Below are 22783 nucleotides of genomic sequence, written 5' to 3' on the forward strand. Positions count from 1 at the left end.
GGAATGCTAGTTCAGGGCTCTTTCTTCTTCACTGTCACTGTCAAAATCCTGGAATTCCCTCCCTAAGGGCACTGTGGGTCTACTTACAGCACATGGACTGCAGTGGTTCAAATAGGCAGGTCACAAACATCTTCTCAAGGGCAACTAGGGATGGGCAGTAAATGCTGGTCCAGCCAGCGATGCCCACATCCCACAAGAGAATATTTTTTTCAAAACCACTGTCTCCCTTTAATCAGTAGAGGATGAAACTAATTGCTGTAACTCACAGAGGAAAGATTGGGTTTTGATATAAGGCTTTTGCAAAATATGCTTACGGAGATTGCCTGACCCTGAGCTTGCTGTCTCTTGTAGATTGTACCGAACTTTCCGAGACTCCAAGTATGTGTACATGCTCCTGGAGGTGTGTCTGGGAGGTGAGCTATGGAGCATTCTCCGTGACATGTGAGTGTAGGTGTTTTACGTGTTCACGTGTTTTATTGCATGTGCAATGCCTTGTATATCAGCACAAATTGATCTGAGAAGCTCTGAGATCATGGACATGAGCAGATGGCAGCTGGAACACACAGGGGCTGAAATTCAAGCTTCATTTGTTGATGGCCCTGATCTGAGTCCATCTGGATTCATCATATCGAGTTCTGGGCACTTCATCTCCAGAAGGATACATTGGCCTTGATGTGCTGTAAGATTTACTGGGACAATAGTGAGATTTAAAGGATTAAATTAGGAGGACAACCCAGGTAAACCCTGGATTAAAACCCCTCTCGAATTTAGAAGGTTCAGGACTGGTCTAGTTCAGATATTTGAAATGATTTGACAGGATGGAAGAAGAGACACTAATCATCCGAGAAGAGGAGATCAGAATAAGTGGCCATAGACTTAAAATAGGGCCATCCTGTTCGAGAGAGGGGTGAGGAAGTCCCTTTCACATCAACTGTGCTGAAGATCTGAGCTTCTCTCCCCACACAGAGTCTGCAGATGCTGTAGGGGACCATTGCAACTTCCAAAACTCAATCAATTTACTATGAGCTGAAAATATCAGTATCTGGTCAGTGGGATGTTTAGATCGCCCTCCCCCCAAAACACTCCTTGGTCATAGGAGGGTAAAGTCAGGGGCATTATGGACTGCAGGAGCACTTTGCTGTTAAACAGAACCTGAAACCAGTTGGGAATGAAATGCTGGTGTTACCAAGAGGCTCCAAGACACTCACATGGAATGAGCTCTCAAACAGTCGATTTGAGGAATCCAAGATTTGCTGAGCTGACACTGAACACCATCTGAATGCAGATTGATAGAAACTCTAAGGGCTGGAGAAGGAGAGGTAGTTGATAGATGGCCATCAGTCCCTCAGTAACTACCATGAAATGCTGTGGTATTTGTCAGAGAGCAGACCATATTCTCCTACCAGATTGATTTTGGAGCAGTAAAGGCAGACAAACACACTAGGGGCACTGTAACTATGAACAAGTGGATGGAATTGTGGTATACTGTGTAGTCATTAGGATGGATTCAATCACAGAATTGTCACAGTACAGAAAGAAGCCATTTAGCCCATCATGTCTATGCTGGCTCTTCAAATAAGCATCTTAGCTAGTGCTATTCACCTGCCTTCTCCCCACAGTTCTGCACATGAACCCATTTCACATTAAAGTTAGAAATGGGGGTATTGACAAGGAATGAAGCTTCTAATTTACATCGGTTTGAAGATTCCTTATCCTGCCCACTTCTTCCTCTCAGCCTTTATACCCAAAAGAGAGGGCCTCTTTGACTACTGCAGCTGTCCTTCCCCACCATCACCACCTGTTGGAGGTCCCAGCACAACTGCTCAAGTTCCCCTGCTCAGTGCCCTCCCTCAACATTGTCCCCTACTGTTGAGATCCATTGGACATTTTGCTGCAGATCCGTTTAAAGGTTGAAAGAGGAGTCAGTGCAAGGAGCCAATAGCCTGACTAGGTTCACTAGCTCTACAGTTACTGTCGCTCCAGTATAGGAGAGCACAAAGCCAACTAACAGCCAGCTATATTCACAGAACAAAACCATCTGAAACTCCTCATTGTTAGGGTGGCTCAGTGGTTAGCACTGCTGCCTCACAGCAACAAGGTCCCAGGTTCGATCCCAGCCTCAGGTGACTATCTGTGTGGAGTTTGCACATTCTCCCCGTGTCTGCGTGAGTTTCCTCCCACAGTCCAAAGATGTGCAGGCCAGGTGAATTGACCATGCTAAATTGCCCCATAGTGTTAGGTGCATTAGTTAGAGGGAAATGGGTCTGGGTGGGTTACTCTTCGGAGGGTTGGTTTGGCTTGTAGGGAATCTAATCAGTCTGTAGTGGGAGTGGAGTAGTTGGGGCTATCCAATGGGCTGGTCACATGGATGGATTGTGAGGAGCTAATTTAAGACCGAACAATGCTGGATGGGTTTGGCTGGAGAATTACAAATTCCTGAGCAAAGGTGATCTGAGAGCTCAGGCCCAGAAAGACAGGTCAGTTGAGCTTCCATTTCTGTTGTAGCTTTCCCTCCGTGCAATATCTCAGACACTCTTCACAGCCTAATTTACATGTTTTCAAAGTGCAATCACAGTTGTAATGTAGGAAACACAGCAGCTAATGTCTGCACAGCAAGATCCCACAAACTGCAAAGAGGCAGTGGCTGCGGCATTTGTTTTAAAGGATGTCCTGATTGAATTGCTTACATCACGAAGTTTGGGATCCAGTTGAATATTTTCTGTAAAGTAATTCTCGCCGGTCCTCCTGAAGAGCTACTGAGGCTGTTTAGGATTTTGGAATGCACATTTCTGAGGTGATAAACTGACTTCCCTGTAACCAAACTGTGAATAGGTAAATGGACATGTGAGTTCACCTTCCCACACCTTTGCATTTCAAACTGGGAACTCCTTGAGGCTAAAGTACCCTTGAAATCATCACGAGGGTTAAGTCCCCTTTACACTGTCAGACCAGTCCTGATTGATGGGCACTGCTGCTCCATATTTCCTTATGGAACAAATATAAACTCCTCAGGGGGAGCATTAATAAAATTACCACTGTCTCTGCACATGTTAAATGTGAACCCTTTTCCTTCACTGTTCAAGCTGACAAATCAGTCAGTGTTAACCAGCTGGATACTGTAGACAGTGACACACTCAATGGCAATGATAGATAGATGCAAAACAGCTACAACAAAGACTTGATTTTGTATAACACCTTTCACATAATAAGATGTCCCAAGATAACTCTCAGGAGAAATTGCTAAACCAAATAAAGTTTGATTTCCTGCCAAGACTGAATTTGTACATTCATTTTCAGGTGTTTCTTCGATGAGTCGACAGCTCGGTTTTGTGTGGGCTGTGTGGTCGAAGCCTTTGATTATTTGCACAATCGAGGAATTATTTACCGGGATCTCAAACCAGAGAACTTGTTGTTGGATAAAGATGGATATGTGAAAATGGTATGTCTGGTGGAGTCTGCCTCCCTGCCTCCCCATGAACACAATATTCACCCATTAGAGCCGAAGAAATAGGAGCATTCGGCCCTCAACTGTGCTGTGCCATTCAGTAAGGTCATGGCTGATCTTTTGCTCCATCTTCAGTTTCCCACCCAATCCCACGTTGCTTCATTCCCTAAGAGACCCAACATTTGTCTATCAAACAACATCAATGTCTTTCAATTACTAACGTCTGGAGGGATCTTTTCTTAGCACAAATTTGAGGAACGGGGTATTTTGAAGTTAGGATTATCAATGCTGATTGGTTATATTTAAGGAGTTTTGACCACTTTACCTCAGCCTTGGCCAATCAGCAGCTTTTCCCACCTTTGATATATAAAGTGTCGATAGAGAATGAGCAATACCATTTCTTTCACTGTCCCTGTTACATTACTCCTGTTGGTTCACACCAGTACTGTGCGAGGCCTCTCTTCAACTATTTCCGAACATTCCTGTTGGTTTGTAACACCTCCATTTTCAGATGTGAGCAGACCTGACCAAGAGTGAGAGACAGTATTTACATTCCATTCACAGTGCAAGCACTTATTCCCCAGTGGATTGAAATCTATGTTGGAAATGTGTTTGAGAGTTTCCAGGTAACTTTTGGTCACCTGCTGTGCTGAGTCTGACTCTGTGTTGGGTTTTTAACCAGCCGCAGTGGGAATCCCAAATGAGGTGTTTGTGTTTTTGATTCATTCATGGGATGTGGGCATTGCTGGCTGGGCCACCATTGATTTCCTGTCCCTAGTCACCCTGGAGAAGGTGGTGGTGAGCTGCCTTCTTGCGCTGCTGCAATCTTTGACATGCAGTGCTGTTAATTCTGGGAGTTCCAGGATTTTGACCCAGTGATATTGAAGAAATGGCAATATATTTCCAGGTTAGGGCGGTGAATGGCTTGGAGGGGAACTTGCAGATGGTGTTCCCATGTATCTGCTGCCCTTGTCCATCTAAATGGAAATGCTTGTGGGTTTGAAAGGTGTTGTCCAGGGCGTCTTGGTGAATACCTTTGCTTGTCACTTTAAGGCGATTTGGTATTGCATTGCCCAGTGAAGTTGAAAAGTGTGGTGCTGAAAAAGCGCAGCAGGCCAGGCAGCATCCGAGGATCAGGAGAATCGACTTTTCGGGCATAAACCCTCTCACTGCACTTGCCTAGTGAAGTGTCTGGATGCAGGGGCAGAATCACAGTTCCATCCAGAAATACCGGAATATTTACAAAGGTCTCAATTTCTTTGTCATTTCACCTGATTGGATTAGATTAGATTACTTACAGTGTGGAAACAGGCCCTTTGGCCCAACAAGTCCACACCAACCCTTCATAGAGTAACGCACCCAGACCCATTCCCCTACATTTACCCCTGCACCTAACACTACAGGCAATTTAGCATGGCCAATTCACCTAATCTGCACATTTTTGGACTGTGGGAGGAAACCGGAGCACCCGGAGGAAACCCACGCAGACACGGGGAGAATGTGCAAACTCCACACAGTCAGTCGCCTGAGGCGGGAATTGAAGCCGGGTCTCTGGCGCTGTGAGGCAGCAGTGCTAATCACTGTGCCACCGTGCCGCCCAGAGAATTAGCTATGCCTACAAAGGCAACTCTCAGCTTCACATTAGCAAGTTCTGTGGGCAGTGAGTAGATTCTTTTTAAATAGAAGTCCTGAAATTCACATTATAAACAAGAACACAGAAGCTTTCATTACACAAACAATATAGCAAGTGAATATTAAAAGCGCACACACTGCAGAAATCCCATTGTAATCCTCAATCAGTCTTTGTTTCAGAATTATGAAGTGCTTTGAATGCAGATATAAAGAGGACCTGTTTCCAACAGCAGAAATGTGGAAAGCCAGCAAACAGGGATGTAGGTTCATTGGAATAGCAAGTGCGGGGGTCCTGAGGTCAGTGTTTCAGTAGCTCAGAGGGTCACACTGTGGTCTGAGAGGTGTATGGCTATGGATGTACTCCAGAAAATGCTGCTGGAAATTTTCAGCTACCTCCTGCACATGCTGCTAACCCAAGGCAAGAACAGAAATCGCTGGAAAAGCTCAGCAGGTCTGGCAGAATCTGTGGAGAGAAATCAGAGTTAACGTTTCGGGTCCAGTGACCCTTCCTCAGAACTGTCAAGCAGAGGCTCTGGCTGTAACCAATCCTACGCCATTATCTGGTAGAACGCTTCTCTCTCCTTCCCTCTCCTCCTCCCCACTCAGAAGGCTCTGAATCTGGAATTCCGTCCCCACCAGCTTGGGAAGTGTCTATCATTGATTTTATTTTTAAGGCTGGCAAAGACAGAATTGTTGTTTTCTCAGAGAATACAAGGATATGAAGAGCAGATGGGAGAGTGTGGAGGCAAGTTGATCAGCCAAGACCATATTGGGTAATGGAGCAGGTTGGGTGGGCTAAAATGGCCTCATCCTGTTTGTATCTATCGAATTATAATTTTTCTCTCTCTCCTATCCCTCTCACTATCTATCCCTTTCCCTCTGCCTCACCAACCTCCCTCCTATTCTCTCCCTCTCTTACCATTTCCTGTCTCCTCCCTCTTTCATTCTCTCTTCTGCCCTTCCACCCTCTCCTTATTCCTTACTTTTCTCTCATTCCCAACTTTCTCTCTCACTCTCTCAACCCTATATCTCCAAATTTGTTCTTTTTTTCTCTCACTCTCCATCCCCTCCCTTTTCTAACTCTCTTTCCCTCTTTCTTTTTCTCCCTTCTCTTCCCCCCTTTCTGTCTTCTCTCCATTTCTCTCTCCCCCCTTCTTTTCCATCCTTTTTCTCTCCTCACCCTCTGTCTATCTTTCTCTTAGGCTGATTTTGGCTTCGCAAAGCGGATTGGTCTTGGCAAGAAGACGTGGACATTTTGTGGAACGCCCGAGTACGTAGCCCCTGAGATAATCATGAACAAAGGCCATGACTTTGGGGCAGATTATTGGTCTCTGGGGATCCTGGTCTTTGAGCTGCTGACTGGAAAGTGAGTACTGAAACCTAACCGGAACTTTCCGGGCCCTTCTAGAATGTTTTGAAGGGCGAGGCAATGTAGCTGTATTGGGCGGGACGTGAAAGTTCAGTTTTTCAGTAGCAGCTTCAGGTTTTGCTGTTAATTGCTCTGAACCTATTGATGAGTAACCTTTCCCACCTGACATGAACAGGAACCTCGTTAATATTCATTAGCGTGAACAATACTCATAAACATCCCAACCTGGTGAAACTCTCTGTTCAGGGGCACAATCCTTTCTCAGTCAAGTGTGAGAAACACATTTGTTCACAAACGTGACAGCATCCACGAGAGGTCTATGGGGTGCAGTGGATGTCTTCCTCTGATCTCCAGTGCGTACAAACCTCTTCAGCATCTGGACGATAGTAAACTATGGACCAAGTGCAGGTAAATGGGATTAGTGTAGTTTGGTGTTTGTTGGTCAGCACAAAGATGGTGGGCTGAAGGGCCTGTTTCTATGCTGTATGACCCTGACTCTTCCGTTCCTCAGCTTCTTCAGGACTGAGCTCTTACTCTGAAAAGTGTGAAGCCTCATAGGGTCAACCAGCCCATGGTGTGTGTGAACACTCAAGACCACGAAACTGAAACAGAAATCACTAGAGAAGCTCAGCAGGGTCTGGCAGCATCTGTGGAGAGAAAGCAAAGTTAACGTTTTGGGTCCAGTGATCCATCTCTAGTTCTGAAGAAAGGTCACTGGACCCAAAATGCTAACTGTGCTTTCTTCCCACAGATGCTGTCAGACCTGCTGAGTTTCTCCAGCAACTTCTATTCCTATTTCAGATTTTCAGCATCCACAGTTCTTTGTCAGGGCTATAGACTGATTATGAGCACAGGGGCATCTAGAATGTTTGGTTTATAACTTTAATCCATTCTGTTGTTTTGTTTGATATAAACTGTGTCTTTTTGTAGCAACTTCCTGTCTAGGTTCCCCTCAGCCTGAGCCGACCTTCCACAATCTCCTCTGTCCTGGTGCCTTTGTCAGTTGGGATGCCTCTCGTTGCCATCCATGGAGAAATGAACTTTCCTCCTTTCCTGGGCAGCCTTCCACGGAACCTCATGAGGTCTCTCTGAACTGTGCTTCCTGTCCATTCTTTGAGGTCTCCAGGATAGGCTGGGTGGGGTTAATAAGCAGAAGGTGAGGAATGTCCAGGGGGCTGCACAGGGTGACGTACTGTCCTGGTACCTATTACACATGGATGCTGCACTCTGCTGTGGGAGCAATGGGCTGGGAGCCTGGATGAGGGAGCAGCAGATGTTCCTGGCCACTTGCTCTCAACATTTGGCATTTTATCCACATGTGAATGTGTGATGAGCCAAACACAGAACAGTCATGTGAAATCTCAGATCCCTGAGCAGAGTTTGCCTGTTCTTTGAAGCCTATCTGCACACCTAGTCTCAAAGAGTATCTCCCAGCGGCAGCACAGGGTTTAACACAGAGGGACATCCTATACTTTGTGTGATGGTAGAAAAGAGGGGAATTTTCATCCTGTTTACTTCATGCAAGAGAATGGTGGAATATCACAGCATAGAAGGAGACCATTCAGCCCACCCTATCCCTGCTGGCTCTCTCAGAAAGAGCTGCCCAACCTTTCCCCATCAGCCTGTGAACTTTGTCACCATCATGCTCACAAGCCACAGCTTTCACTTCCACTTGTTTACAAAAATAAACAGATCCGTTTTGATAATTTGTTCCAACAACATTGATGTCACTGAATCAGAGAGTGATTTGCCATAAACAATTATGTGAAGGGAAGAGTCCCATCACCAGGCTCCATCATCAACCTACTGGTAGATCAATAATGCCAAAGATTCCCTTTGGAAAGTGCCATTTATCTAGAAGCAGCTCTGCCTCACAATGGGATCCAGACCTGTCTTTTTTAAGTAAATTGATGTAACGCTTGAATCAGGCATTGGCATACTAGCTGCTGCTTTTCCGATGCTCCTTCAGCAAGCCCTCCATCTGATCATCGACTTGCTGTATTTTAATGAGGTGGGTGATTAATGAAAGCTGCATCCCTCAGATTCTAAATAATGAGCTGTGATATTAACAGGGTTTTGGGAGGGGGCTGGACACTGTGGTTACACTGGGATTTGATTCTGCAAGGACTGAGAATTATTCTGCTCCTAGCAGTTCATCGGTGAAGAGCCTTGTGAAGGGTTACATTGATGAGGATAAACATTGTGCTTCTCTTTAACAGACAGACAGTCATTAATCCCACAGCAAAACTCACAAAAAAGCACCTGACCAGATGGTCATTGTTCATGCGAACAGGCATGTCAACATGTGTTGAAACAGGCCATTCAGCCCATCTATTCTGTTCTACATTAATCTCCTCCCAGCTTTTTCCATTTCACCTCTCACCTAACCATCATCTCCCTTGATTCCTTTCTCCCTCATGTGGATATCAAGTTTCCCCTTGAATGCATCAATCCAATTCACCTCAGCTGTTCTATGTTATAGCAGGTTCCACATTTTCACAATTCCCTGGGTGAAGACAATGCACCTTAACTGTCACTTGGATTTATTAGCGACGGTCCTCCAGCTAATACAGTCCTCCAGCAACCCTGAGGTTCAATCGGTTATCCTGGATGAGAGTGCAGGCTGCAGGGGAAATGAGCTGGCTGACTGTGGCATGATGGTACAGGAAGCCACTGGACATTGAAAAGGAATGTAGTGGTACTAGGCGACCATACAGTGAGAGGGATTGACACTCCGCAGTTAAGAGTGTGAGTCCAGACAGCTGCTTGGAATCAGGTTTGGGATATCCACTCAGGGCTGGAGAGGAAGTTGCAGTGGAATGAAAAAAGAACTAATCATGTGACTTTGTGAGGGGCAGGTCATGCCTCACAAACTTTATTGAATTCTTTGAGGATGTGACAAAATACATGAATGAAGGTAGGGCATGGTGGTGTACATGGATTTTAGCAAAGTGTTTGATAAGGTTCCCATGTTAGGCTCATTCAGAAAGTAAGAAGGCATGGGATACAGGGAAATTTGGCTGTCTGGATACAGAATTGGCTAGCCCATATAAGACAGAGGGTGGTAGATGTTGGAAAGTATTCAGCCTGGAGCTGGTAACCTGTGGTGTTCCACAGGGATCTGTTCTGGGACCTCTGCTCTTTGTGATTTTGATAAATGACTTGGATGAGGAAGTGGAAGTGTGGGTCAGTAAATTTGCCGATGACAGGAAGGTTGGTGGAGTTGTGGATAGTGTGGGGGCGCAGTTGTAGATTGCAACAGGACATTTGCAGGATGCAGAGCTGGACTGTGAAGTGGCAGATGGAGTTCAATCTGGAAAAATCTGAAGTGATTCAGTTTGGAAGGTCAAATTTGAATGCAGATTATAGGGTTAAAGGCAGGATTCTTGGCAGTGTAGAGGAACAGAGGGTTCTTGGGGTCCATGTCCATAGATACCTCTAAGTTGTCACCCAAGTCGATAGGGTTGTTAAGAAGGTGTATGGTGTGTTGGCTTCCATTAGCGGGGGATTGAGTTTAAGAGCCACGAGGTTATGCTGCAGCTCTATAGAGCCCTGGCTAGACCACACTTGGAATATTGTGTTCAGTTCTGGTTGCCTCATTATAGGAAGGATGTGGTATCTCAAGAGAGGGTGCAGAGGAGATTCACCAGGATGCTGGTGGGCATGTCTTATGATGAAAGGTTGAGAGAACTAGGGCTTTTCTCATGAGAGAGAAGAAGGATGAGAGGTGACTTGAGACAAGATAATTAGAGGCATCGATAGCGAGGATAGCCAGAGATGTTTCCCAGGGCAGAAACTGCTGTTACGAGGTGGCATAATTTTAAGGTGATTGGAGGAAGGTTTGGGGCAATGTCAGAGATAGATTCTTTACACAGACAGTGGTGAGTGTGTGCAATGTACTGCCAGTGGTGGTAGTGGAGCCAGATACATTTAAGCAACACTTGGATGATAGTAAAATTTAGGGTATGTAGGTTAGTTTGATCTTAGAGGTCAGCACAACATCGAGGGCTGAAGGGACTGTACTCTGCTGTACTTTCCTATATTCTATTGTGGTCCATGTAGGAACCAGTAGGGTAGGTCAAAGAAGGATGTTCTCCATAGTCTGTATGAGGAGCTAGACACCAAATGAAGCAGAACCTCACCAGTCAGAATCTCTGCATTATTACCTAAACCATAGAATCTCTACAGTGTGGAAGCAGGCCATTTAGCCCATCAAGTCCACACCAATCCTCTGATGACCATCCCACCCAGGCACACCCTCTACCCTATCTCTGTAACTCTGCATTTCCCATGGTGAACTGTGGGCAATTTCCCATGGCCAATCCACCTAATCTGCACATCTTTGGACCGGAGGAGGAAGCCCATACAGACATGGCGAGGATGTGCATACTCCATATCCTGGAATTGAACCCAGGTCCCTGGCGCTATGAGGCAGCAGTGCTAACCACTGAGCCACTCTGAGGCATTATTATCAGAGGCACATGCAAATTGATATCAGGCAAATCAGGTTAGAGAGATGAATGTGTGATTCATAGTCCGGTGTGGGAGAAGTGGGTTCTGATTCATGGAGCACTGGCATCATTTCAGGGGTAAGGGGAATCTGTACTGATGGGACGGTCTCCGTGTAAACGGGCCATTGGTCTTAATGACCAGATAACCGAGGAATTAGAGAAGGTTTTAAATTAAATAATGGAGACAAAAGATCAAATTTGAGAAGGCGAACTATGGTCAAGGCCAAAGAGAAAAGTATGAACATGGGAAATAATAAACAGGAAGGGATAGAAAGTACAAATCTGAGATTCAACCAACAGATTAGACTAAAATTTACAAAGAGAGTAAAAAGATAAAATGAAAGGCTCTGCATCTGAATGCATCAAAACAAAACAGATGAACTCAAAGATCAAACAGAAATGAATAAATACGATCTGGTAGCCATTACAGAGACATGGCTGCAGGGTGACATGGATCGGGATCTGAATTTTGAATGGAACAGGACATTTAGGAATGACAGGAAACTAGACAAATGTGGAGGGCGACTCTGTTAGTTAGTAATCTTTTCACAATACAAAGGGATGACCGAAGTTCAGGAAATAATGATATGGAAATTGTTTGTGTAGAAATGAGAAATGCTAAAATCCAGAAGCAGAAATGGTGTAAGGCCCCCGAAAAATAACCACACCGTTGGGTTGGGCAGGAGAAGAAATAACGAGAGATTATCAGAAAAGCATAGTCATAATCACGGGATAGTTTAATCTGGAAAAGTTAGTCTGGATGAAAGGTTCATGGAATGTTTTCAGGATAGTTTCTCAGAACAGTAATTACAGGAGGTGACTAGGTCTGACATTGTGCAATGAGATAGAACTAATAATGAAGATGCATCTAGTTGGCAGTGACCATGATATAACTGAATTCTATTTTCGATGTGGGGAGGGGAGGAGTTGGTCTCAAACCTTTTCTTTAACTATAAGTAAAGACAAATATAAGGTCAGTAAAGAAGAGTTGGCTGAAGTGAATTGGCAAATTAGCTGAAAGGATATGTCACGAGAGATGCAGTGGCAGGTATTTCAGAATATACAGAATGAATATATTCTAAGAAGAATTCCAAGGTCGGACCCACCATCCTTAGATAATGTCATAGAGTAAGAGACTAACGATATTATAAAATCATAGAATTCCTACAGTGCAGAAGGAGAAAGCATATCATTGTACAAAGACAGGTGACAAGTCAGAAGATTGGGCAGAATATAAAAACAGCAAAGAATGACCAAACAATTAATCAAACGTAGAGAATTAGAGGACAAGAGAGAGATAGACAGAAATATAAAAACAAATAGCAAGAGTTTCTGTAATTATTTAAAGAGTAGAAGAGTTAACAAAGTGAGCATTGGTCCTGTTGAAAGTCAGACTGGAGAATTATTAATCGAGAATAAGGAAATGGCAGATGAACTGAACAGGTAATTTGCATCAGTCTTCACTGTAGAGGATACCAATAACATCCCAGGGGCAGTGATGAACCAGGAAATGGAAGGCAGATCAGAGAAGGTTTTCTCAGCCAAGACCTGGAATGAGCAGGTTATCCTGGGTAGTGGTATGATCGCTGAGCATAATGTTTGAATTGGATGAGGCCACATGGCCATCAATTAGTGTATCCCCTGCTCAACATATGAATAGAAATGAGAACACACATGGTGTTTGCTCCAAAGAGCTGCTCATTTGTGGAGGTCTGCCTATTGACTGTCAAACAGAACCAGCAGGAAATGTCACTGAAGATCTTTCCACTTGCTCTGTACAGTGAAGATTAGGACAATGGTTTTCCAACTGAGATTCATCATCCCCCCCAACCACATTCTCTAATACTCCGGGTTATATGCCCATGGTGGCCAGAGAGGACCTGATCTTGGTAAGTGGCCTTACCTTCTTTCGAAGAATGAAGAGCAAATGCCAGCTATTCTGATAAAGAAGATCACACCTGAAACTCTCAGCTGTATCCTCTCCTGTAGATACTGATACATTTTCCAGGTTTTTCCCAATAGATCCAGTACTTTCTTTCTTAATTACATTGGTGTGGCCTATTGGTCTATATTCATCCTGAATTTTATTGACATTTCCTGTGTTTCTGAGTTTCGATGATTTTACCACTTCTGCCTCAGTAAATATTGCACTCAGTGACACACTGTGACACACACAGACCTGAGTTGCCGGTGTTGGACTGGAGCGGACAAAGTCAGAAGTCATATGACACCAGGATATAGTCCAACAGGTTTTCGGAGCAAATAAACCTGTTGGACTATAACCTGGAGTCATGTGACTTCTGACCTGGACCCAGGTTGATTAATGATCCAGCCTCTCTCTTTCTCTCTCACGTTCTCTCTAGCCCTCCCTTTACAGGATCCGATCCTATTCAAATTTACAACATGATTTTGCGAGGAATGGAGAAAGTGGACTTTCCAAAGCGAATTTCCAAGCGACCTGAGGATCTGATCAGGAGACTCTGCAAGTGAGTAAACATGATCCTTTATTCTGAAATGATGGTCAGAAACATCAGCCTGTTTTTCCTAAAGAGATCCAATGCATGCACAAACCTTTTAATCCTTCATATTTTTTCTTCCTTGACATTGGAGTCACTGACGAGGCCAGTATTTATTGCCCTTAAACTGAGTGTCTTGCTAGGTAATCTCAGAGGGTAGTTAAGAGTCAAGTACATTGCTGTGCACCTGGGATCACATGTAGGCTATGTTATGTCTCACAGTCAGTACCTGAGTATGGGAGTTGGGTAGCACAGTTAACTGAATGGCTGGTTTGTGTTGGAGAGTGATACCAACAGCATGGGTTCAAACCTTGCAATGACTGAAGCTACCATAAAGTCTCACCTTCTCAATCTCTCCCCTTGCCTGAGATGTGGTGACCCTCAGGTTAAGCCACCACCAGTTGCCTCTCTCTAATGAAAGAGCAGCTCTCTGGGACCACGGTATCTCAATTATACTTTTAAGAGACATTCTCATGATACCATCACTGCATCATAACATGTGCCTTGAGGGAGTAAAGGTCTCAGACTTCATCTTAAACTTAGAGCACTTGAAGCATGACACACTGATGAGCCCAGGAATGTAATATCTGTGCCTATTTGTGAGCTGTATTAAACGTCTGTTGGTTCTTTCAATACCCTGTTACTCACATCTTGGTTTCTTATGTTACAAAGAATCACATAAGCATTGCCACATTGAGCAGAAGATACCCCACTAGAGGCAAACTCACATCAGCCCTGAATGCCTTCCCTAAAGAGCAGTAGTGAATCAGATGGGTTTTTACAACAATAAAGAGAACAAATAAAGAAAATTTACAGCCCAGGAACAGGCCCTTCAGCCCTCCAAGCCTGAGCTGATCCAAATCCACTGTCTAAACCTATCGCCCAATTCCTAAGCATCTGTATCCCTCTGCTCCCCACCTACCCATGCATCTGTCCAGATGCACCTTAAATGAATCTACTGTGCCTGCCTCTACCACCTCTGCTGGCAATGTGTTCCAGGCACCCACCACCCTCTGTGTAAAGTACTTGTCGCATGTATCCCCCTTAAACTTTTCACCTCTCACCTTGAAAGCGTGACCTCTTGTTATTGAATCCCTCACCCTGGAAGAAAGCTTATCTCTATCTACCCTGTCTCTACCCTTCATGATTTTGTAGACCTCAAATCAGGTACCCTTCAATCTCCTTTGTTCTAATGAAAACAATCCTAACCTACCCAACCTCTCTTCATGGTAGTTTTGTGGCATTATTACTGGGAATAGCTTTCAGCTATATGAATTGGAAAGCCACCAGCTATCCCTGGCAGGGTTTGAATCTGTGACCCCACAGCATTAGCCTGGACACTGAGATTACCAGACTGCCAGCATTGCCACTACACCAGCAGATCATTCTTCTAGAGTCCACATTCTCTCCTTTGTGAAAACTAATATGAAGAAGCCATTTAATCTCTGCTGTGTCTTGAGATATTTTCCTAATTGACCTATTCAGAGGTATTATTAGATACCTGTGGAGCAGGTGGGATTTGAACCTATGCTTACCTGGTTCAGAGGGAGGTACACTATCACTGCACCCCAAGAGCCTTCCTCTGCTGTGCTTTGATTATTGATGATGCATTCATTGAATTTATCACTAATGAACTACCTATTATCTTTCCACTGTGTCCTTATTCCCTCCCACTGCTATCTTTAATTAACCACTAAATTATGGCCTTTCTTCTGTCATCCTCAGATGCTGCATTGATTTCAATCCTTGTGATTCTGAAAGTATTTCTCTTTCTTTTGTTAAGTTTCATCAAGTCTCACAACCTACAGTTGTGAGTTTTCGAATTATATCTAAAGCTAGCCTGAAACATCATTTCACCTTTTCTTTTGCTATGACTTCCCAGCGGATTTATCCTGAGGAATTTCATGCAATTCCAAGATTTTCTTACGTGGGATAGATCCCCAATTTCACCCCAAATTCTTGACACGTGCATCAGTCCCAGGTAACCAGCTGCCAGGAATTAAGAGTCAGTTTCAGTGAAAGTGTCAATCTTCACCAGAATGAGTCACTTCAGTTTTGATGAAGAATCTTTTTCACTTTGCAGAGTTTATGCAAAACCTGCTGCTTCTTTCCAATATTTTAATTATTGAGTGGAATTTTTTGTTTCGCTCTGTGTTTCAAACAGAAATCAATCTTTTTAATTATCGTCAGATTTTAATGTTTGCTGAACACATTGCAATTTTGAAACTGAGAGGTGTTCATATTTTAACCTGTCTGTTTGGTAACTGTGCAGAATTAATCCGACAGAGAGATTAGGAAACAAGAAAAATGGGATAAACGATATTCGGAAACACAAGTAAGTGATTGAATAATGAAATGGAAATTTGATGAACAGACCTTTGATCTTTGCATAGCAATGGGGATTTTGGTGGGAGCAAGAGGAGGCAAGGAGGAACAAGCTGTAACAATGTGATGCAAAGAAGCAGATTTACATTGACAGGGCAAGTGGAAGTCTAACACAATCAGTAAAAGGCTGGGGGGGGGTCCATTGAAAATTTCAGATTGGCGCATGATCCATTCTTATCGGAGGGATGGGTAGGCCAGCTTTTAGTTGCATAGCGAGTGACTGGAGTTAAGACACAGATCAGGCTTCATTACATTGGGACTAGGCTGGTGGGGCTGATTGGCCTCCTCCTGTTCCTGCAAACAAAGTTGAGAGCATATAGCACTCCCCTGCACCGGGCTGCACTGACAAACCCGTGTGATAATGTTCACCACGGTCTCAGTCAGAGTCACCATTGTGCTGAATGATAGGCAGCCACTCCTGACCTTGCAGTATCCGAGACCCACATGACTGCCAACATCAGCAAACCTCCAGCCACAGCGTGGTCAAGTTTGTGAACTGAACAGCTGTGGGCAATGTTTGCTCCAGCAGTACAGAGCCTCCTTTGCCAGTCTCACTGGGTCAGCACTGGGAAAGAATGGAAGCAACGTCCTTAACTCCAGAGGAATGATGATCTTCACCTCGAACAACACAAAATTCACTGTAAAAAAGACTCAAATGTAAAATTCAGCAGCTATAACAGGGCCATCCCAGGTGGGATAGTCTCATATAGATAAATCCTATTGGGAATCCAAGAGAAATCCTTCACCCACAGAGCAGGGAGAATGTGGAACTTGCTCCCACTGGGAATGATTGAGTATTGGTTGTATCGATGCAAATATATAAACCAGGAGCAGGCGTAGGCCATTTGGCCCATCGAGCCTGCTCCACCATTCAGTGAGACCATGACTGATCTTTTTGTGGACTCAGCTCCACTTACCCATTCACTCACCATAACCCTTAATTCTTTTACTGTTCAAAAATCTATCTATCTTTGCCTTAAGACATTCAATAAGGTAGCCTCAACTGCTTCACTGGGCAGAGAATTCCACAGATTCTCAACCTTTTGGGTGAAGAAGTTCTTCCTCATATCCATCCTAAATCTATTCCCCCCTTATTTTGAGGCTATGCCCCATTCCCACCTACCGATGGTAACGTTTCAACTCCTTACTTACATTTTAAGGGGAAGCTGGACAAACCCTGAGGGAGAAAGGAGTATTATTGTCTACAAAGGAACACAGAATGGTCCGGTTGGGCTGAATGTGGTCCTGTGCTGTACAAACTGTACAAGAATAGGACCAATACAGAGAGCGCTATTAGAAACTTTGAGGAATTGATAGTGAAAACATTCAACCAAAATGCGGCCACTACTATATCATAAGCAGAGTCCAATTAATAAATTCTAATGAGTAATTGATGAGTTCTGACAAAGGGTTACTGGACTTGAAATATTAACTTCTTTCTTTCTCTCTCCAGATGCTGCCAAACTCACTGAGTTTCGCCAGCACTTTCTGCTTTTGTTTCCAATTCATAAATCTTCCAGTAACATCATACCACACAGTGTCCATTAGAAAAGGAGAGAGAGCGAGAGAGAGAGAGAAGAAAGGATGTGAGAATAAGGAATGTTATTGAGAGGAACATGTTGATGCTGGAGGATTGGCCAGATGATGGGAAACAAGCCATTGGTTTGCAGGCAGTTAGTGAGACGGAGACTTTGAAAGATTAAAGGTGACTTTTACTCATGTTTTTATTTGGATTTGGCACCTTTCCCAAGTGTTTACAATTCTGATCACTGAGCTCAGCTCACCACAGAAAACCATTGTCAAAAATAATTACAGCTGTGAGCCATTTGGACATAGTTAGGTGGCTGAGGTGCTTTATAAATGCAAAGCATGCGAGAAGGATCAAGGTAAAATCCAAGCACTTTCCACTATTCAGTTATTGGGCAACAAAAGCTTTGATCTTCGGTGGAAGGCAGTTATTGTCCTACTTTCTGAATCGGCATATTGTTCTCAGGGTAGGCACAAGCTGTATCTTTCTCATTGGCAGTTGCTACTTCATATGAATGATCTGAACAGAATTAATTACTTTTGAGTCTGATCATGACTGTGGGCGTCATTCACTTTGTTCTAGATGGTTTCAAGGCTTTGACTGGGAAGGGCTTAGGAGTCGGAAGATGAAGTCTGCTCTTCAAAGAGAGGTAAATGTTGTCTTCACACTGGCTCTAAGTTCGATGTACCCTTTATGTTGCTTTTCACATTTATGAAATAAGAAAAATATTTCTGAAACTTTAGTGAAATGCAAGAAAATAGGAACGAGCGTGTAGGCCATTCAGTCTGTCGAACCCACTCTGCCATTTACTACAATCACACTGATCAAACACTGTCCCACACTGTTTACCTGCACTAACCCCAGAATCAGAAATTTATCATCTTCTTCTTTAAATATCCTGAGCTACCACACTTCTCTGGGGTGGAGAATTCTAAAGATCCACCACTCTCTGAGTAAAATATATCCTCCTCTAAAGAATCCATTAAAGACATCCAGCTAAACTAATGTCATTTACAAAATACCAAGAAATGTAAAAAATACTACATCAGACAAACAAGCAAGAAACTTTACACCAGGATACATGAACACCAACTAGCCACTAAAAGACATGATCCACTAGCACTAGTTTCCATACATACAGACAAAAAAGGACACCACTTTGACTGGGACAACACTCACATCCTAGGACATGCGAAACAAAGACATGCATGAGAAGTTTTAGGGGCACAGCATTCTAACTAGAACTCCATCAATAAACACATCGACTTCGATCCTATCTACCTTCCCTTGAAAAAAAAAACTGGAAATGACATCACCCACCTTAAAAAAACCAAGATTATAAATAGAGAGGTGGGACATACCACCAGTGCTTCAACAGAGACTCTCTCTGATCATGTTACCTAGTCATGGTGTTGAAACGTCTGAAAACAAACCTTCCAGCTCAGTTAACTTAGATACTTATATTCTCCTCTTCTCATCTGTCATGGCTCTTCCTTATTTTTAAATTGCACCCGGTTCTCAATTCCTCATACATCTTACCTGTCTATCTTTTAATGTTTTTTACATGAACTATAACAAAGATTGTCAGTGTCAAAATGTTCAATTTCTTCACTTCTTCCTTCAAATTCCAAAACAATTTCAAGGAGGAAGAGACTGAAACCAAAGAGTGAGCAGAATGAATATTGGCTTCACATTCCAATGTTGTCCTCCTTGATGGCATCTACTTTGTTTTCCTTGAACAGATTTGAACGGTCAGCGCCTCCTCCTGGATTCTCAGCTAATCTCTCCCAGCAGTAGTTCTCCATCTTTCCGTTCAGTCTGTTTCTCTCACCATCCTCTCTTCCCCTTACCTGCCTGTTCCCTGCGTGAAAAATCCCCAAACTTTGCCACAGCCTCATTTTACAGTCTGTTCCAGTCGGGGCCTTCAGTCACAGTGCTCTGTACCAATACGCGATAATCCCACAGTTTTTCTTACATTTCCTTTCCCATTCTACGTGCTCACATGGCCTGTAACTTTCCAATGATCTTCCCTTTCCTTTATCTCAGATTCCAACAAAGCTTCAGCAACAAGAACAGGGGAGACTGCTGGTCAGCCAAGCTCTGTCAATGTCCTGGGGGTTACCACTGACCCAAACCTGAGCTGGACCAGCCATATAAATATTGTGGCTATGAGAACAGGACAGATACTGGGAATTCTGGATCGAGTAACTCCCCTCCTGACTCCCCAAAGCCTGTCCATCACCTACAAGGCACAAGTCAGGAGTGTACTGGAATACTCCCCACTTGCCCGGATGGGGGCAGCTCCAACAACACTCAAGAAGCTGGACACCATCCAGGACAAAGCAGCTCATCTGATTGGCCCTCCATCCATAAACATCCACTCCCTCCATCACCGATGCTCAGTAGCAGCAGTGCATATTATCTACAAGATGCACTGCAGAAATTCACCAAGGCTTCTTTACAACATATTCCAAACCCACAGCCATCAAAATGGTAAAAGTTACCATAGTCCCATACCATACCATTACAGAGACAGGACTGGTGGTGAGTTTAACCTGAGGGTCACCCTGCCTCAGGTGTGGGATGAGGTGGAGAAGGTAAGATTATGGTGGTAACCTCAGCAAGTTCAGGAACTGAACCTGCACTGATGGCCCCACTTTGTATTACAAACCCCAGCTATTCAACCAAGTGACCAAACCAACCCCCACAAGGAGCTGTCTGAAGGACAAGGGCAGCAGATACATGGGAACACTCCATCCCCAGCAAGTTCCCCTCCAAGCCACTCACCATCCTGACTTGGAAATATATCGCTGTTCCTTCAATGTCACTGGGCGAAAAGCCTGGAATTCCCTCCTTAATGCCATTGCAGGGTTACCCACAACAGGTGGGCTGTAGCAGTTCCAAACGGCAGCTCACCACCACCTTCTCTAGGGCAGGTAGGGATGGGCAATAAATGCTGGCCCACCCACAGACACCCATACCCATTGAATGAATACATTGGAGCTTCTTTCGTTATGAAGAGCTCCAGGTTGCAACATTCAGATCAAAGAGTATGTTGCCACAGGTACAAACTATCCCTGATGACTCTGAGTGAATTGTAACAATCTATTAATCCTTCCATTATCTTCAAAAGCTCAATTAGGGTCTCTTAAATGTTTAATACTCAGAGGGATGCAAGCTTAGTCTATGCAGTCTGTACCCTTGCTCCAACCCCTTTTAGACCCAGTATCATTTACTTGTAATTTTTTTCCTGATCCTTTTCCTGAAGTTGAAAGGACCAGCAGATCACAGCAACTTTGACAGCTTCACCCCAGAGATGGATGAGCCCGTGGATGAGCTCTCAGGTTGGGATGAAGACTTTTGAAGAGAGATCCCTGCGCCCTGGGATGCTTGAGCTGAAGAAGGAAAACTTCAGGAACCAGTGACAGAATCAGGAAATGTTCGCTGATAAGCTGTTCCTACTTTGCAGTCTGGTCGTTGCATTGAGATCGGGTGTGACAGTAGTTTGGAAGTGTCTCTATCTCCACAGCTCTGGTGAGTCAGTGTAAATGAAGGCAGTAGGTTTAATATACAAGGGGAGCTGCTGACTGGCTGCGGTTCCACATTACAGTTGCAGCCCCTTCACATGGTTTTGTGAGTTGTCTTCGCCAACGGGACAAGGCTGCACTTGTCATTAGTATCCTCTCTGAGAGAGAATGAGCAGGAAAACAACAGGACGCATGGACTATGAGCATGTGACAGGTACGGGTGAGCATTACTGCCATTGTGTAATGATCCTTGGGCAGGAACTGACTGAAACCCCATCAAAAATACCAATCACTCATCACTCTGGGTAAGGACCTTTCTCACATGTAGACAGGTAACACAGAAGAAAGATTATTTGTGTAGTTATTGCTAGCTTCAAAGATAAAGTTATAATATAATACTTTTCAGTAAGAAAGAGAAATCATTGAGGCACATTTGAACAATAATAGAACAGGAGGAGATCATTCAACCTGATTATAGCTGACCTCTTTCTTAACTCAATCAAGCAATCTTGGTTCTGCAAACCATAATATTTTTACCCGAAAAAAATACAAACAAACTCATTTCTGACATTTTCAGTTGACTCAATAGCTTTAGAATTTATTTTGACTAATAAATTTACTTCTTCAAAGTTGGTTCTATCTTGTCCATTGTGTGTATTTCTCATATATTTTGTTAAAGGTGCAAATTATTAGACACATTGCAATGTGTATAAGATCAAATACCATATTGTGCATAACCAGGGAGAAACCCTGGGATCAACTCGAGGCTTCTGTGTTGTTTTATTTATTCAACCATTGAATGGCTGTGTGATATAAATTATTAAAATATTTAACATGTTGTTAGAAACAAATAAAGATTAAACTAATGAAGATTTCTCATATTCTTTTCTGATTACAGAATGTGTAGAGCTATTCTGTCGGGTAGAAAAAAATTTACAAAGATTTGGCAGTGTTGGAGGGTTTGAGTGATAGGGAGAGGCTGAATAGGCTGGGGCTATTTTTCCTGGCATAATTACAACATTTAAAAGGTATCTGGTTGGGAAAATGAGTAGGAAGAGTTTGGAGGGATATGGTTCAAATGCTGGCAAATGGGACTAGATTAGTTTGGGATGTTTGGTCATGCTGCACGAGTTGGACCGAAGAGTCTGTTTCCGTGCTGTACATCTCTATGACTGTTGAGAAGGAGTGTTCATCTACTTGAGCATTGAACATAGTTTCAGCATAGCCTACGCCTGCACATTGTCCAAGAGTCTGTATCGAGAATCTGCAGAAAACAATGGTACTTTCTCAAACACACAGTGGGATAAATGTAGGTGCTGCCTACTGAAATAAGCAGACACAAATGACCCAGATTGTCGCCAGAACCAAGGGCCTCTCTGTCCTGGCGAATATGCTAACAATCCTGAAGAGCTGAAATTCCTACGTTTTGGGGTTGACGGGTTTCTGACAGTTTGGGATTCAGGTATCTTCGATCCCTGGCCATTTAAATGACCAGCTGTCCCTCTATTTAAATTCATTTTGTTGATTCCACTGCCTGAATAGACCAAATCAACACAGGTCAGTTTCAGGTCAATTCTTACAGACAGCCAGGGTTTCTCTTTGGATAGTTGCTGGTAAAACAGTGGATAAGGCCCCAGGGCACCTTTGTTGGTAGGGTGGGAGTGGGGGTGGTGGGGTCACTTACTTTTTGGGATTGTCAATAGTTGAGAAGATTATTCCTAAAATGGTGCGTAAACCACTTGGAACTGTCAAACTTGCCAAGAAGCAGCATGAAGCATTTGGATGGGTATATGAATAGGGAGGGTTTGGAGGGATATGGGCCAGGTGTGGCAGGTGGGACGAGATTGGGTTGGGATATCAGGTCGGCATG

General features: G+C 43.8%; 1 protein-coding gene across 4 annotated transcripts in view; it reads left to right on the top strand.

Moving 5' to 3' along the window:
* LOC122541939 (cGMP-dependent protein kinase 2) overlaps positions 1 to 21763 on the top strand; it is a 47943-nt gene extending 26180 nt beyond the window's left edge. For 2 of the 4 annotated variants that reach the window (XM_043679218.1, XM_043679221.1), the window contains 7 exons: positions 352 to 441; positions 3298 to 3439; positions 6280 to 6443; positions 13321 to 13443; positions 15746 to 15808; positions 17969 to 18035; positions 20655 to 21763. In XM_043679218.1, the coding sequence (XP_043535153.1) occupies positions 352 to 441; positions 3298 to 3439; positions 6280 to 6443; positions 13321 to 13443; positions 15746 to 15808; positions 17969 to 18035; positions 20655 to 20750 (745 nt within the window). In that variant the 3' untranslated portion in view covers positions 20751 to 21763. Of the gene's footprint in view, positions 1 to 351; positions 442 to 3297; positions 3440 to 6279; positions 6444 to 13320; positions 13444 to 15745; positions 15809 to 17968; positions 18036 to 19432; positions 19659 to 20654 lie in introns of those variants that run through there. The other 2 variants (XM_043679219.1, XM_043679220.1) reach the window with 2 other exon arrangements.
* Positions 21764 to 22783: the final 1020 nt, after the last annotated feature.

Source organism: Chiloscyllium plagiosum, chromosome 38, assembly GCF_004010195.1.
Source record: "Chiloscyllium plagiosum isolate BGI_BamShark_2017 chromosome 38, ASM401019v2, whole genome shotgun sequence".
NCBI classification, from domain to species: domain Eukaryota; kingdom Metazoa; phylum Chordata; class Chondrichthyes; order Orectolobiformes; family Hemiscylliidae; genus Chiloscyllium; species Chiloscyllium plagiosum.